At 41.1% G+C, this 16,535-nt stretch overlaps 1 protein-coding gene across 1 annotated transcript in view; it reads left to right on the top strand.

Annotated features, from left to right (window-relative positions):
- The first annotated feature begins 1,409 nt into the window (after positions 1-1,409).
- LOC139742000 (uncharacterized) overlaps positions 1,410-16,535 on the top strand; it is an 86,500-nt gene continuing 71,374 nt past the window's right edge. The window contains exons 1-2 of the mRNA XM_071652564.1: positions 1,410-1,478; positions 2,283-2,402. Of these exons, the coding sequence (XP_071508665.1) occupies positions 1,410-1,478; positions 2,283-2,402 (189 nt within the window). The remainder of the gene's footprint in view (positions 1,479-2,282; positions 2,403-16,535) is intronic.

The raw sequence follows: 16,535 nt of genomic DNA, 5'->3' as shown, positions 1-16,535 counted from the left end.
GCGCATTATTTCTGGTGGTGAAAACTAGCGAAAGCAATTTGATGAATTATTGTCTTGAGAGATACAGAAGAGAGAGAGCGGGAGAGAGTTTAAACCCGAGAGATTTTGTCGAGAAGGATTATGAATGAGAAAGTGGATAGAAGAAGCTTGCAGATATAGAGTGTGAACAAATACAATGCAATTGGCGATACTCTATCAAGATCAGTATCGCATGAATCGGTTGTCTGTCTTGAGGTCTCTCTCTCTGGCTGCGAAGAGCTGAAATGCGTTTTCTCATCAAACATTTCGCAGACGAAGGGAAAAAAGGGGGAGAGAGAGAAAGAGGGCAGCAGGAGGAACGCCGATCGAAGCGCGGTGGAAAAACCCTAGTTCTCACGTCTGAATGATGAAGAATATGCCTCCAAGCCTCACCGGGCTCCGTGTTAGATCGAATTTCTCCTTTTCTCTCAGCAAACCTCGAGTCTTGACACTAATAAACCGACGCCCCTTTACATTACGGTGCTGCAGAGATACAGAGGGAGAGAGCGTGAAAGAGGGAAAGAGACGGCTACGGGCTACATGCATAGCAGAGCGAAGGGGAGACGTTTTACCCGGCCGTGTGGGCAGGCGCTGTGTGCATGCTAAGCCACGGAGAGAGTCAGCGGCTTCGCTATGACTCGTACGGTGCATAATACAGGCGGGCTGTGTGTTGTGTGATCGCCGCGGCTTTTTAATGCGTTTCCTGTTCTGCTGGCACGCAAGGTACACTTTCAAGAACTCGATATTGCAGTGGGACTTCGCGCTCTTGTCAACAGAACTCGCTGTAACGCATCACACACCCGCTAGCATCGCAAATTGCACCGACATTGTTCCTCTCTCTCGCGTTTGGGGGCTCGAAGAATATATAATACGCAATCGAGGGCGAGGCTGCCGCCGTGTACGTGTGGCTGTGCATACGGCCTCCGCATCAGAAAAATGCAGAACGCGATTGAACGAAATTGGAGGCATTTTAATGCCTAGTGGCGGGCACTCCCAATCCGAGTTCACTGCCTGCACGCTATTCGTGCTGTCGTCTGTACAACTTAGATCGGCCAGCTGAGTTTGGGGGCAGCCATATCGCAGCAGCAGCTCTCGTCATTCGCATCTTTTTTCCCCCGACATTCCGCACAATACCGCGGCCTCTTCTTATCTCACGCTAACAGGGGCCAGGGTAGTACTCTGACGCATTGCTGTCCCGGGCTGACCTCACAGCTCTGAGGGCCAGGCAAAAAACACACACGGGCCAACGTGTGTGCGTGTGAAAGACTGGCGGGCGGCCCCCCTGACAAACGCCTCGGCATTCCGACGGGGTGCTCCTGCACTTGGGTCGAGCTGCTAGTTCGGGAGTTCTCACAAGAAGGCCGAACCACGAGGTTTGACGGTCAGCCACCATGGAACTGAGCGACATCGGGGAGAGGGTGTACGCCGCCGAGTCCCTCCTCAACAGACGGATTCGACGGGTAAATAGCTGCTCATTTAGCAACTCACACACAGCAATCAAGAGCAAAAGAATGAGCGTGAAAAAGAGATATCAGATTCCAATCAGATTTTGAAAGTATTCGGTTTCCCAGTTGCTCTTTATCCATTTACTCATGTTTGAGACCCTTATCTCTTCGTTGAGTCTGTATAACTGCATCTTTTCTTTGTTTTCTCTTACAGGGAAAAGCGGAATATTTGGTGAAATGGAAAGGCTGGTCAATCAAGTGAGTATACATAGGATTCCACTTTAGTGAATATCATAGAAAGCTACAAACAACAACAACAAGAAAAAAGATGACAAAAAAAAATCAACAACTCGTCGCATTATGTCTTGCGAAGATGTGAATCAATGTCACGACTCGCGTAATCTTGGTGTCAAGATGTTTGACGAGGCTCGTTTTCCCCCCATTGTTCTTGCTCAGAGTACAGTACCTGGGAACCGGTGGATAACATCATTGACAAAAGGCTGTTGGAGTCGTACGAAAAGAGGTGAGTCAGAGACTCGATTATGAGAGAGGGAAACCGTTATTAACTTGGGAGATTTTTTTTTTCCAGCGCATGGACTTAGTCGGGAAAAAAGGGGGGAAAGAAAAAAGAAGGAAAAAAAAACCTTCCAATATGGCGCGCGATCGAACTAGGTATTTGCCTGAGTTCGGTGTGTCCGCTTGCAAAGTAATGTGCGAACGCATGGCGCATGTCTTGTGTATTGACGCAATGGCTGTGTGTGTATGTGTGTGTATGTATGTGAATACGAGCGCGAAAGATGTCGGACTCGAAGGCGATAGCGTTTAGCTTTCCTATCGAGAGACGGGCTAAAATGTCGCCTTTTCTTTCCCTACAGGCGAAAAGAGCTTGAAGGAACTACGGGTCCCAAGCGAAGGGGAAGGAAAAGACGCAAGACTAAGGTATGTGATAGATTTCGTTGTTTTTTCGGACCCCCTTGCAACGGGCTCATTTTCACACTCTCCGCCCGACATTTTGTCATCAAAGTCCGTCCAACGAAATAATCCAAGATATTTAGGGAAAGTCCTCAAATGGGCAGAATCCTTGGTTATCAGTCTTCACATGTTTGTCGCGTCGAGTCGCATAGTGTTTGGAAATCATGGAAAATAACTTAAATTTAGAGCAAACTCCGCGTCGAAACGCACTCACACCCAGGGAATGCCATGCGAAAAACAACGAGACCCTATTGCCACAGCGTACAAACCTACGGGGCAGACATCTCGCGAGATTTTTTCCCCCTAACTGCCTTCCTCGCCTGGTCGAGAATATGTCTACTGCGCATGTGTTTTACACATCTACGCCGTGCATCCCCCCTCGCCATATTACAATTACTGGCTGCATAATGATACGCCAAACCGCTGGCCAAAATCATCCCTACCCTGCCAGCCATACGGTACATATTATATTCATGGGCATTCGTGCCATCTTTCTTTTCTCCCGCCCCCCCCCCCCCTCTTTTTTCCCCCTCAGTCGTGAGCGTGTACGTAACAAGGCAGGCGATGCGAGTAATATAGTTACTGTGGCAATATGGTATTGTCACTAATTACCGACGGGCCAGCCCAGGCCGAAGGTTACCTCGTTCCGAGGGTACTAGTGGTTAAGAGTCTGCCGGGATGGTTCAGGTTATTAAAAGCCGGCAGTGTGGTCACGCGTGCATTATCACAACAGTGTTTTTTCATAGTATTTTTACTCATCCTATACTCTGTCTTTTTCTCTCCATGCTTACCCTTATTAAGCAGGAAAAAAAAGACCGTTTTGCTTACCGAGCGCTATTGACATTTTGAGCCTCACATTGCGAAGAACGTAGCTACGTGTTCGGATTAATATATTCATCGAAATGAAATGCGCAAGTATATAGAATTAGAAACAGTCTCTTGCGAGCTGTGTGCACATAGCTCGGTGCTTTCTTCAAAGAGTAATAAATTATATGCAAGATATTGGCATGAGATAGAGTATAGCGCGAATGTATCCACTTGGCTATAATAGTATGCATGTACTGCCTATGTCTTATTGGTTTTGTTGATCGTTTTCGGTTTTGATGTGACGGGTAAGGTTGCATCAAGACTGTACCATTATGCTGGGGGCAATGCCATACGCTGTGTGATCATCGTAGCCTCATGTCTTCCATGTCATTTATTTTTAGCCACTTCTTTCGCCTGTGCAGTGGTTGACATCAGAACCAGATTAAAGGTAACCTCTCTTTCTCATAAACTTAAAGAGAGAATTCTAGCTGACCAGTTATTCTGATACAGTGAAGGGGGAGGGGGGGGGGGGGTAAAATCAGTGACTTATATATTGTTAGAAGAAGAGAAGCAAACTGAATGTCACCTGGCATCATTACTTGTGATAATTATTTTAACTATGCATGGTGTTCACATGTAACTTTGTGAGAATGATGATTACGTATCACTGAATGAAAATTTATTCTTTCTTCGCCACTCATGGCTGAGCAGAGTAGGCCATGCAGACAGTGTTTAAACTCTTACATCTAATACGAGTTCTCTCGGTCGCAATGCATAAAACTTGGCAAGTGATTGCCCTCTTAAAGCACTCGGTTCTTGCTCCAAGGTGACAAGTCGCGGAACTCTTCTTGAGGGAATGGTTGGTGTTATTACGAAGTTTGATGTCGTGGGGCCAGTGCGATAAACCATGCTTATATAATTATATAATAATGCATATGTAAGCGCGCAGTACAACAATCATTCCTCCTAGAGACGAAGGAGAAATAATGTGAATCCCTTTAAAGTATCTTCAAGAAAACATGCGTCCGTTCTGATGCTGTTCTGTAAAGCTTGAATAAAGTATAGCTGAACTACATGATGTGAAATGTGCAAGCAGCATTGCACGCTCCGTCTCTGCGTGGCAAACGTGTTGTTTTCATTATCAGGGAGAGCTTCCGTAGCGCGCACAGATTTGAACCCGTAATTCTTTGCGAAGTGCAGTAAAGCCACATAGCATTCAGCAAGGTATATCAGTCCACTTTCTAAAGTACTTTCGAGATGATACACCAGTAGTGCGAAGGTTGGCCCATTCCATTTTTCTGCGGGTGAAGACAAAAAAGTATTTCATTTCATGATATATCCTTTCGACCACCCCCTCCCCCCCCCCCCTTCCTTGCGGATCTTGTACAGTTTCGTATTACTGCAGACGACACCAATTCAAGCGACCGTGGATGAAACTCAATATAACTTTGAGAGTGATCTCCGCGTAAATGATATAATACGTGTGTTTGTGTGTACGTGTATGTGTATATAAAGCTATTTGGGGTGATGTTTTGAGAAATGTGAACAAATTTCATCAACAACGCTCCTACGGTGTCAACGGTACGTATATTTAAAAAAAAAAACAAACAGTGACAATCGGACGTTTTCTGTGACTCAAATGGTAGTTGTTAGTTTGCTTGCTCATCTTGTTACATAGTGTCTGAGGGTGTTTGCTTTTTATGCATCTACTATGTATCGACCATTGTGGTTTCAAATGCCATTTATACCCAGTCTTCAGATGATGTGCAGGGAAATTATGATTTTATACCAGAGATTATGCGGGAAAAATGAGAGAATTTTAAGAAGGAAACTTAGCTGCATACACACAACAAAACTTGTCTCCTTAAAATTAGTGGTGAGAGTTCAAGAATGGGGTAGCTCATTGTCAGTTTCACTAGGCTATGATGAGTTAACAACGAATGACCCTCTTGTGTATAGCATATTGTAGATGATAAAAAGGGCATTCAAAATGCGCATGCAATCAATTATTGTACACGTTTGAACAAATATAGACTGGTAGCCAAACTGTTCTTATCCTCAGTACTTTACAAACAGTGGAAAGACGGCCGTTTGTTTACGGTGCTGAATCAGGGGTGGTGGGACATTATTGTAGAATGGGAGTAGAGACGGATTGAAATAATGGGACGAGTCTGAAGTGAGATTGATTATTTCATTGAACAATTCGTCTGGTTATGAGGGGAACTCTCATGCCAGCTGGTTTGCATATGACTTGTGCCCTGCTTTTTTTTAATCGAGGAAATATTTATGATATATAACATGGTCTTATATCCAGGGTAACCTCTAAGATGTTGCTGCTACTCTACCAGAGGGCCCGATCATTGTTATTACCCTAGCGCTATCAGGTGTACCCATTTACACACTATAGCTGGGAACATGGGTAAAACGTCTTGTCCAAAGACTAACTTATTGACGGGATTCGAACTCGGGACGTGCGATCGAGGGTCAAGATTCGTATCCACTATGCCACAGTGCCCCACTTAAAGGGGAAATCCAGTCCAAAAATAAATCAGTCTGATAAAAAAGAGTAAAATCTTACGAGTTCAACAGTAAAAATTTGACTGAAATCGGACGCAAAATAAGAAAGTTGTGAAATTTTGAAGTTTTGCTAATTTTTGCAAAACAGTTCTTGTACAGTAGATATGAATATGCAAATGAGTGAGCTGACCATATCATAACCTCACAATTTTTCCATTGATCGTGCTCAAAAAATGACGAAAATTCAATGTTTCTTGTCATTGAAGTCTGAAACATGATGTTATTCCTGCTGGTTGAATAACTTCAGAATAGTGATCAGTTAGATATATCAAGATTTGAGCCTCGGTCATAATTGCATTTGAATGAAAAATCAGAAATTTCAAAATTGTATGTACAAACTATATGGCAAGTTGTGAGGGAATGACATGCTCACTTTGCCATTTGCATATTCATGTTGACCGTTCAGGAACTGTTTCCTGAAAAATTAGCGAAACTTCAAAATGTCACAACTTCCTTATTTTCGCCCGATTTCGATAAAAGTTTATACCGTTGAACTCTTTGTATTTTACTCTTTCTTACCAGACTAAGTTATATTTGGACTGGACTTCCCCTTTAAGAGTCAATATGATGTTTTGTCTCAACTGACTATGTGTCAGTGAATTCCTCTCAACGCAAAAGAGATTTACCATTAGATCATGCAATACTTAAAAATAACAAGAACATGACATGAACATTGTCTCTCTTCTGTTCTGAACAGTGTAGCAATTACACATTATTCTTTAGTTGTGTCGTATTTATTACATCACCTAAGCATATCACTTTCAAAGACCTCCACTAAACGTTGTCTGTATCACCAATACACGTTATTGTGCGTGGGGTATATATTGTGTATAGCCTCGTGGAAAACAAGGGCATGAGTGAAACTGATATGCATGTCATTCAAATTATGCGCACTCACGACACGTAGATAGTACTTTGGAAAAAAGGGCAATGTAAACGTGATTGACAATGAGCAATGAATACGTTGATTAATTCGTTATGACTGTTATGGCATGCCATTATAGTTGCGCTGGTTCATTGCGTGAACTCATTGCGTGTATAAAAGCAATGCTCGCTATGCCCTCAGCACGCAGATTTTTATCTTCATACATCGTCGGTATGTTTTACAGTAGTTGCTGTGAACAGAACAGCGTCTTTTACAAGGATGTCCACATTCACATCTGCGCCTTTGTCCAATCACATCTGCGCCTTTGTCCAATCACATCTGCGGAAAGCATCATATCATTATTTTTTTTTTCATCGTTGAAGACACCATTGTTTTGTATTGATGAATGCACTCACTTAGTAAATTCAAAACCTTCTGCCTGTTTATGCGTGATTATTATTCACACCACAGTCTTCATACCCCGTGCTACTGCTTTCACAACACAGTGTTCAGTGTATTTATAATATCATATCCCCATTTAAAGGGGGGCGCTAGATTCCCCCCCCCCCCAAAAAAAAAAAAAAAAAAAAAAATCAACTGCTTGCGATATCGATTCCGATGATGCCGGGTAGAATAAACAAGAGAAGAGATGCTGTGCGCCATCTTACCCAGTAGACCACTAGGTCAAGAATGTTTTCATTAATATTGTTTGTTTGTTTTTAGGTAGAATGAATAAACTCTTGAAGAAGAATAATACAGGGAAGTGAAAACCTCAACTACCGTACTGCCAAACTCGCTAAGCGTTTTGAGATCCAACTTGAAATTGCTATCCAAAAAGGACATTGTCTCCAGGTGACATTATCATCTAGTTTGGGACTTATAAGGCTGGCACCAGAGTCGGCGTTTGTTGCAGATCAACTTCCAGTTCCCTGTTTCATAAAGCTGTTCGTAAAGTCACGCATGACTTTACGGACGACTTGTTTTATGGCAAGCCAAATGGCTTGCTTAATCATTATTAATTTCAATAGCTAAAGTTGATATTTTGTTGATAATATGATTATTCTTACATGTTAACACACGTTTTCAGTTGAAAGTGTATTTTTGACCAAATATAGACGAAATATTGACATACAGTCACCCTTTGTTAAGATGTAAGGAAAAAAAATGGGCACACACATTGGCACTTCATATTCAAGTCGTCCGTAAGTTCATGCGTAAGAACTCTACGAGCAGCTTCATGAAAAGGGGCCTAGGAATCATATCAACTGAAATAAACGAATGAAGAAATAAACACCTTCAAAATGTTTCAGTGGGTGTTGTTTCATATTCTACGTCATCGCAGCTTTCGAGGCGAACATAAGGCCGTAGTGAGATGACACTGATGTCGACCCACTAATATTTTTGCCAATAATTACTGATACATGTATTGGCCGTCTTCTATGGATAACGAAAGACACGTTTGTTTGTTTGTTTGTTTGTTTGTCTGTTTGTTTGTTTGTTTGTTTGTTTGTTTATTTGTTTGTTTGTTTGTTATGTAAAGGGATCACAGTAGTGAGGCAGTGTATCAGTCCAAAGATCTCGATTGGATTGATCCTTACTATGTTCGACCATTCTCTAGTAGCTCCATATGGCTTGACGTATAGGTCTACTATCGAGCCAAATGTGCTTCCGCCTTCAAAACCGACTCGTTTCTGCTAACTAACTCTTCTGTAACAACTCGCACAGAGTTATAATTAGTTATGCACATCCCCTTGAAACTGTCAAGCCATTTTTGAAGAATAATATCTTGGACTACACTGGTTTCAGTAAGGGAGTCATCCATCATTTCTCCCGCCATTAGTATTTGATTCGTAGAAAGGTGTTAAGCCGCGCCGGGTGTGCTAAAAATCAAATTTCTAATCCAAACGCGTACCAATTCTGTTTATATTATTATACTTGTATTTTCATTCCTCAGTCATTGCTCTTCGGACATTTTCCTTACCATACACTTCTCTGCACCGTACTTCAGACGTGCCGTGTACATCAAGCTTACTCCTGAGTCTCCACTGCGCTCATGTTAACATCTGTGACGACAAGGGGTTATCTATTTGATACGCTGACCTCGTCGTAACCATCAACTGTGAAGTTTGACTTTAACCTGTACCACAGCTGAGCTACCTTACTGACACCGCTTGTCTACCAGCGCCCGTATGGCTCTGATTCTGATTCTGATTCAGATTCTGATTCTGATTTTATCTGGCTCTACATCTTACATCCGAAAATCACGTCTTTCTCCATCTCTTTAATCTCTCAAGAGTACGCTTTGCTTCCTAACCCCCCCCCCCTTCCCCTTAAAGGAAACCAAAGCCAAAATATAAATGTGGAGTTAGTGAAAGCAGCAATATTAGTAGAACACATCAATGAAAATTTAAGGAAAATCGTACAATCGATTCTAAAATCATTAATTTTTTAATTTTCGGTGCCGTCATTGCTGGCTAATAAGAGTAGGTCTACTACAATTCATGACGTCATTTCGGACAACAATATAAAGAAAGTATAAAAAGAATTCCACAAAATTTCATTTTAAAATGAAAAGTTTACATTGCAGTGACTTGTTACTTAGGCCTACTTATGTTAAGGGTGATATCATTCCTCCTGCTTTCTGAAAGAGGTAAGTCGAGAGCTCTTTCATCGGGCTAGAGGAGTGAAAATACGTTTAGTTTTCCTCATGTTTTCCTTATATTGTCGTCTACGATGACGTCATGAAGTGTAGTAGTCTCCTTATCCGTTGATGACGGCACCGAAACTTTGAAGATTAATTACGATTTTCCGATTTTCCTCAAACTTTCTCTTATGTGTTCTAAGTGTGCATAACTGCTTTCACCTAATCCGCACTTGTTTGAGCTTTGCTTTCCTTTAAAAAGGAAATTCACCCTCAAAATAAATAAACTTCAAAAGAAATAGAAAAATATTCCCTACAGAACGATATAAAAATGACAAAAATCAGATGAGAAATAAGGAAGATATGACATTTTGAAATTTCAGGGTTTTTTTTCGGAAAACATTTCTTGGCCAGTCCTCATGAATTTTCAAATGAGCAAGTTAATGAGCTAAAAAAAAACAAAATTTTCCATGGTATTCCTTATCGCTTCTGGCCGAGTTTCAGCAGGTAAGTTATGTAGGCAGAAGAAGGAATCATTGAAGAGCTGTAATCAAAGGTACTACTACTTCTACTTCTACTTCTACTACATTGCATCCATGTTCTACTACTACTACTACTACTACTACTACTACTATACTACTACTACAACTACAACACTACTGCTACTACTACACTACTTATACCTCCATTTATATTGCTTCTACTAATGTTATCAACTATTACTACTTCTGCTACTACCATTACTGTTTACAGTGCACTACCACTCGCGTATGAATTCCACTGCTGCTAGATAATCCACGCAAACTTTGGTCCGCAGAAACTACTCAGTTTTTGCACTACTGATACCGCCTTTGCTGTACTGCTGCGTCTAGAGATAGAACCAGTGCTATTCTACCACATGAACTTGACCGATATCAGCATTATTTTCCTGACTGGTGCCACACCTAATAGCACTACGGCTGCTACTTCTGACACGTTTGTACCAACACTCCTGTGAAGATTCCGGTGTCGTTATCCTTATCTTTACTATTAATTCTGCTTAGGTATACCTAAACTATACTGTCTATAATGACCGGCAGTAATGGTTATACCAAAGATATTGATTCTAAACTCTAAAAAGGCCTCAAACGTCATTATGCAACCATATTATGCAACTGATAATGAGAATTCATTGTGACGTCATCGTGATATCGTCCTTTGCCGTGCCTGTCGTCACGTGACGTCTGGTGCGACCTTTGATATGTGCTGGTGGATGTATCGTCACTGCCAATGACATCAAAGTCTTGGACAGAGAACAATTTTTCATGCTTTGTACAAAAACAAAAACTAAAAACTAAAGAAAACAAAACAAAAAACCGTTATAATTGCACCCTGCTGCTATTACTGAATCGTCTCAAATATACACAGATTGGAATGTAAAGTAGCCATCATTGGTTTTGCACTCTGGCCTTCTGTGGATATCTGCTCACTTTAAATGAAGGACTCAACTGTGTCGATGTAAAAAAAAAAAAAACCAAATATATATATATATATATATATATATATATATATATATTGTCTTTTTTAAATGGATGTAGATAAGTGATGCAAAATGGTTTGGCCCTTCTTTGTGGACTACACTCAGTACTTAACGTGACAGATACATGACACACGACATTTATATAACATGCACTTTTGAACCGAAGCCTACGTTATGGTACTGTCGATGTCACGTGTGACTCCAATGTGGTGTTACCACAGCTAGTGCTCTTCGACGTGCTTTTGTAACTCTCCGTATTGTCATTATTGGAGACGATAAAATGGGTTGAAGAATGGTGTCAATCAGAAGCGTTGAAATGAGTCATTTGTGCTGTCTTTATTTTTTGCCAATGCACTGGAGTACAAAGAAAAAAATTGCAGCAAAACTGCATGTAATCCTATGGCAGATTACCGATTGCTCTAGGGGGCATTTCATGAAGCGTTTTGTCCAATAAATTTGTGGGACAAATTTGTTCTCAGCCAATCAGATGCAAGGATTTCAGTAGCTTATAACAATTTGTCAACAAACAACAACAAAAATCTGACAAAGCTTCATGAAATGCCTTCTTGTCCGCTCGTGCAGCTACCTGTGCGCCAACCAATCGAAGAGCGGCTCCAGTGTTTTGAAATACAAAGCTATACCAACTGATATCATAGATCAAAGACCTGTTTTATAAAACAAATGATGCACAGGTTTAAATTCAATATGTCCATAGAGCAACTGTAGCTTACTCTCGGGTATTCAAAATGTTGTGCAACATAAATGCCCTCGAGTTCGCTGCATCCACTAACGTACTCTCACCTGTCCATTATTATGTTTGGAAAATAACGCTCCATGTGTTTGCGCATGCGTGTATGCTGGCAAAGTGTCCTGTCTGGCTTACATGTAGCTTCTCGTCTGTGGAAAGATGAAATATTGGGATTTTTTCCAAGCAAACTCTGTGAAGACGGTGTGCTGAGCTTAATAATAAGAGTCTCACTCAAACTGATGAATACCCATCCGAGCATTGATAATTATTATATTGATAATGTCGTCACAGATCGTCAGTGAAGAAAGAAAATGGGATTTCATCGGGTAGGCATTTCCTGACTAGCGCCACACCTAGTATCACTACAGCTGATACTTCCGACGATTTTGTACCAGCACTATTTTGAAGATGCTGGTATTTTCATCGTTAACTCCAGCATTGCTTCCGCTTCTGCGATTTTTTATCATCAAAACTGTCTGAAGTACAAACTTGTCGGAAGTACAAAATCGTCAGAATCCCACTTCTTTTGTTCATTTTCATTCATATTATGTATTTCTGGTCGCTTTGACTTTATTATGATATATCCAAGAATGAAGTTATGATATGAAATTGTTTTCACAATTCTGTACTCAGATGCTACGGTCTAACAGAGAAATTAAGATTGTTTGTTTGTTGTTTTTTGTTTGTTTGTTTAATCCGGTCATTATAAGCAAGTCCACGTCTTTCAAGTAGGTAATGTTCTCTTTCAACCGCAAAGATTTTCATAGCTTCATATTTACACAATAACTTGAAGGACTTCTGTCTATGGTATCATTCATCATTAATCTTGCCTTTACGTAATACTGATGGCTGAGCGTATTCATGATAATATTTTAATATCATTTATCTCGAAACTTTCCGTTCTCCTCTCATCCAGAGGAGATGGAAGCAATCAGAGTCGTAGCAGACGACTGGCTCCGCGCCAGTGAGTCGGATCGTGACGCCATTGTTCGCAGTCATGGTCACGTGACACACAGGCTTTTCAGCATGGTAATCCAAGCGAATCGGGATGTGAATGGCGGGAAATATTGGCGATTTACCACTCTGGCCTTTCTATGGAGCACCGATTTGAAGCGGCTTTATTACTCTTTCCTGTCCAATGTGTAATATCTGGAAAGATCACCCTTGAATCAAAGGGATGAAATACAAAAAGTCAAACGAAGTTGTTCCCCTTTAATGATATTCTTTTTAATAGTTTTTTAAAGGAATGAAATAGTTTTGGTTGAGATAGGGCTTCAGGTTTCCAACGTTTTGTGAGAAACCTCTTATATAATATGAAAGAGCGTACTACTTTAAGATAAATTCGAACTTTATTCTAGGAAATTCGGTTTTGAAATGGCTGAAATATATCCAAAACAAAGCGATCCTATTAATAAGAGATGGGACCCAACTTTAATTAGGATCGCTTTGTTTGTTTTTTTTTTTGATATCTCATCCATTTCAAACCGATTTTCATCAAATAAACTTTGAATTCCTTTTAGAATTGTATGCTCTTTAATATTCCATGAGAGGTTTCTAATTATCTCGCAAGAGGTTAAAGGCTCAATCCCCATCTTAACCAAAACTATGCCCATTCCTTTAAATAAAATCATCGCTATTACAAAATAGATCATGGAAAATTTTGGGGTGAAATCGGTAGGTATCAAAAGGATCAAAATCAGTCTACTGCATCTGAACCAAATTGGTGTTCTGCTGTAAAATATATCGTCACGATTATATTTGAGTTATATTCGGAATTATACCACAATTTCTTCATTTTTATGCCTCCGTCCGAAGGGTGCCGGAGGCATTATTTTATAGTGAGCTCTCATTTTTCCTTGAATAAGCAAACTATACCTTTGAAGTTCACTGCGTACTATCGTATGCATGGCATGCATGCATGTATGCGAAGAAAACGGTTTGAAATAAGACGTTTAGCTTTATAACGAAGCGGACAGGATGAAAAGAAACATGGAAAGATGTGTCAATAAATTGTGACGGGGAAACATATCCCTTTTAGAGGATATGAAATGATATTGGTGAAATGCCAGCAACAGATGAACAAAAGATTTAGAAGAATGGGACGAGCCTTCAGGAAGTTACGGGAGTTTAAATGACAGTGAGTCATAATTAACGTTCCTAGGGGACCGTGAAACATGACCAGAAGCTTGCGTAGAGCTCGACTGCTCAAGTTATGTTAAAAGACCATGTGTTTTTTTATTACATAGGCCTATTTGTGTATGTGTGTGTGCGTGTGTGTGTGTGTATGTGTGCGTGTGTGTGTTTGTGTGAAAGAATTTAAATAATCAACTTAATTCAGTAGTTTAAGAGGAAATGCGAGTATTAGCATTAACAGTGTTAATGTTTGTAGCAGTTGACGAAGAAACAGCAGCAGTATCTCGGAATATATAGTACTTACACTGATGTTCAGGTCGAGAGGGAAATGTCCCGGGTGCTAAACGTTTTTGCGGTTCTTTGGCCCCAAAGCATGCAGTGTCCGTACGCGATTCACGCGCTTGTACGCATATTTTCTCACCATAAATATGCATGAACCGTTGCGCACGCGCACTCGTGCAATATCCGTTTGATATACACCTTGTGCATTTATTGACCATGCAATATACCCATCAGTCGTGACGCACACATCAGGCCGTACAGATGATAAGGACCACAGAATCAGGTCTGCAGTGCCTCTGGCTATTAGACTGCCACACTGGCGAATAAGTAAAACAACAGCAAAACAATAACGATGTTGTTTGACAGCACATGTATTGCACGTGACAATGTAAATAAAATGGAAATAGATTGTCGTATGAACGGCAAAAACCGAAAGGAGACCACAAAAAAAGTTGCGTAGATATTGTGCCAAACACACGTATTTCAACTGCATATGGAAAACTTTCGCACGATTTCGCGCATTTAGGGTTGACAGACCAGAGTGCACGTAGTCGCCGAGAGCCAACAGCCGAGTGCACTCGAGCATAACATGGGAAGGAGCGGACTCGTCCATTGTACGGGAATCGGGAGAACCGTGCGTGTGCTTACTGGAGGGACAGAATACGCCTTAGAAGAAATGCATGCATGAACATGGAAGCCATTTTTTTTTTTTTATCTGACAGCTAATAATGAAATGATATTAGTATTTTTAGTACCGGGAATCTAGATTTCCTACAACGGCATTTCCATTTCACCACACAAGTTGATCATTCACGAGCACACACACCAACGCGTACAGTATCTACATAATGGGTTCACTAACCCCAGTTGATTTAATGGGACTGAACCACGGTCTGTTCAAGCACGGCTTGTTGCAACCTCAAGTCATCTCTGCTGAGCAAAATACGCATGATGATCCTTGAATTTGGCAATATTTAGCTCTGAAAGAAGTGGTAATACACTCTGCAGGATTGTCAGTATATTGATAAAGACTAATCTGTTATAATGTGGACGAAAGACGATTCCAAAGGCATGATATCCAGCGAAAATTGTGAATAACTTGAACTCTCCCGCCTTCGTTTCACAGCACAAACACAATTGTTTGTTTACGCACACTCGTCCGTTGTCCGTAAGCATTAGGGGAATTGTGTACAATGGACAGCACAAAAGCTCGCACGCTTTAGCAAAGTCACAAGCAGTTTTGTAAAACATTCTTTGATTTGACAAGAAAAGTGCCCTAATTTCTCTCTGACCAATCAAAACAAGTTATACATCACTGAAGAGCCCAAACATTCTACTTCATTTTGAAGTGCGAGGGTAAACAATTCCACTAAGCTTCCGTGGTACAGCCTGTGATTTATATGGGCATGTCCGAAAATTATGGCTTATTTTGGGTACGCCGCCATAGACAAACTCAAGATTTGGTGATTTGAAGCAGAATTTCAGGGGAAAAGTGCCCTAATTTCCCCAAACCTATTTTTGCGGAAATACACAGAGTAGAAAGAGGGTACATTCTAGTTTCATTTGGAGTGCGAGGGTTTTGAATTCATAGCCATGTTTTTTGTGCAGAGCTATTTTTGTCCCAAAGGAGGGGGATATGACGCGTCTTTTCACGTGTTATAAGCACCGGTGCTCTCGCTCCGGAGCAAATGCGCGCAAGTTTTCCATATGATGAGAAAGAAATCAAAATTAATACCGCACACATACAAACATCAACGCATACTGTACAAAAGGGTGTGCGCTTACCGCCAAGCAAAAAAAAAAAAAAACAGAAAAGAAGAAAAACATATAAAAGGGGGAGGGAGATAACGAGTGTTCGTACAGTCGATTTTCGCAGCAGGGTTGAAAAGGGAGATTGGTTCACGAGGGTCGTGGTAGTGATTGAGATAAGCGACGCCGTCCGACTCTAAAAAGCCATTATCATTTTCAATAGTTCACTGCCTTTAACAGCATCCACCGGCCCAGAACCCAGGTACCCCTCTCCCCCTGCCGCCCCCTCTCCCCCCACCCCGTCACGCATTGGCGGGGGTCGGGAAGGTCACGTCTTGGTGGAGAAATTGAATTTTACTCATAACGTTTACTTACCCAATAGGCTACTGGGTACGGACGGCGATGTGAGCTCAAACAACATTGAACTTGAATGAGGCAGGGAAGCGAGAGAGTCGAGTCGTACAATTTATTTTGACTAAACCGAGGAGGATTTTTTTCCCTCTCTTCGCTATCTATGACCCGTGTAGTGTCATGTTGGAAGCGTATACATCTTGAATGAAATAAATGAGGGGGAGAGAGAAAAGCGCGGGAGATCGGTGTTCCTAATAAACACAGGGACTCACTCCATGTTTAGAAACCATGCTCGCTCCCGTTTTGATAATCATAATAAGCCGTGCTTTTAACATTGTGAATACTACTGGAACCAGTTTGCTAGTAGGCCTACATGATATACCTGTAGCTGGTCACTGTGTCTGTTTGAAGGCCTGTTTTGTAACAAG

The sequence above is a fragment of the Diadema antillarum genome, unplaced genomic scaffold (genome assembly GCF_040938485.1).
Source record: "Diadema antillarum isolate AM-2024a unplaced genomic scaffold, OU_Dant_1.0 seq00000973_RagTag, whole genome shotgun sequence".
Classification (NCBI taxonomy): Eukaryota; Metazoa; Echinodermata; class Echinoidea; order Diadematoida; family Diadematidae; genus Diadema; species Diadema antillarum.
The sequence above is the reverse complement of the archived record's forward strand: the minus strand, read 5'-3'. Positions and strand labels throughout refer to the sequence as shown.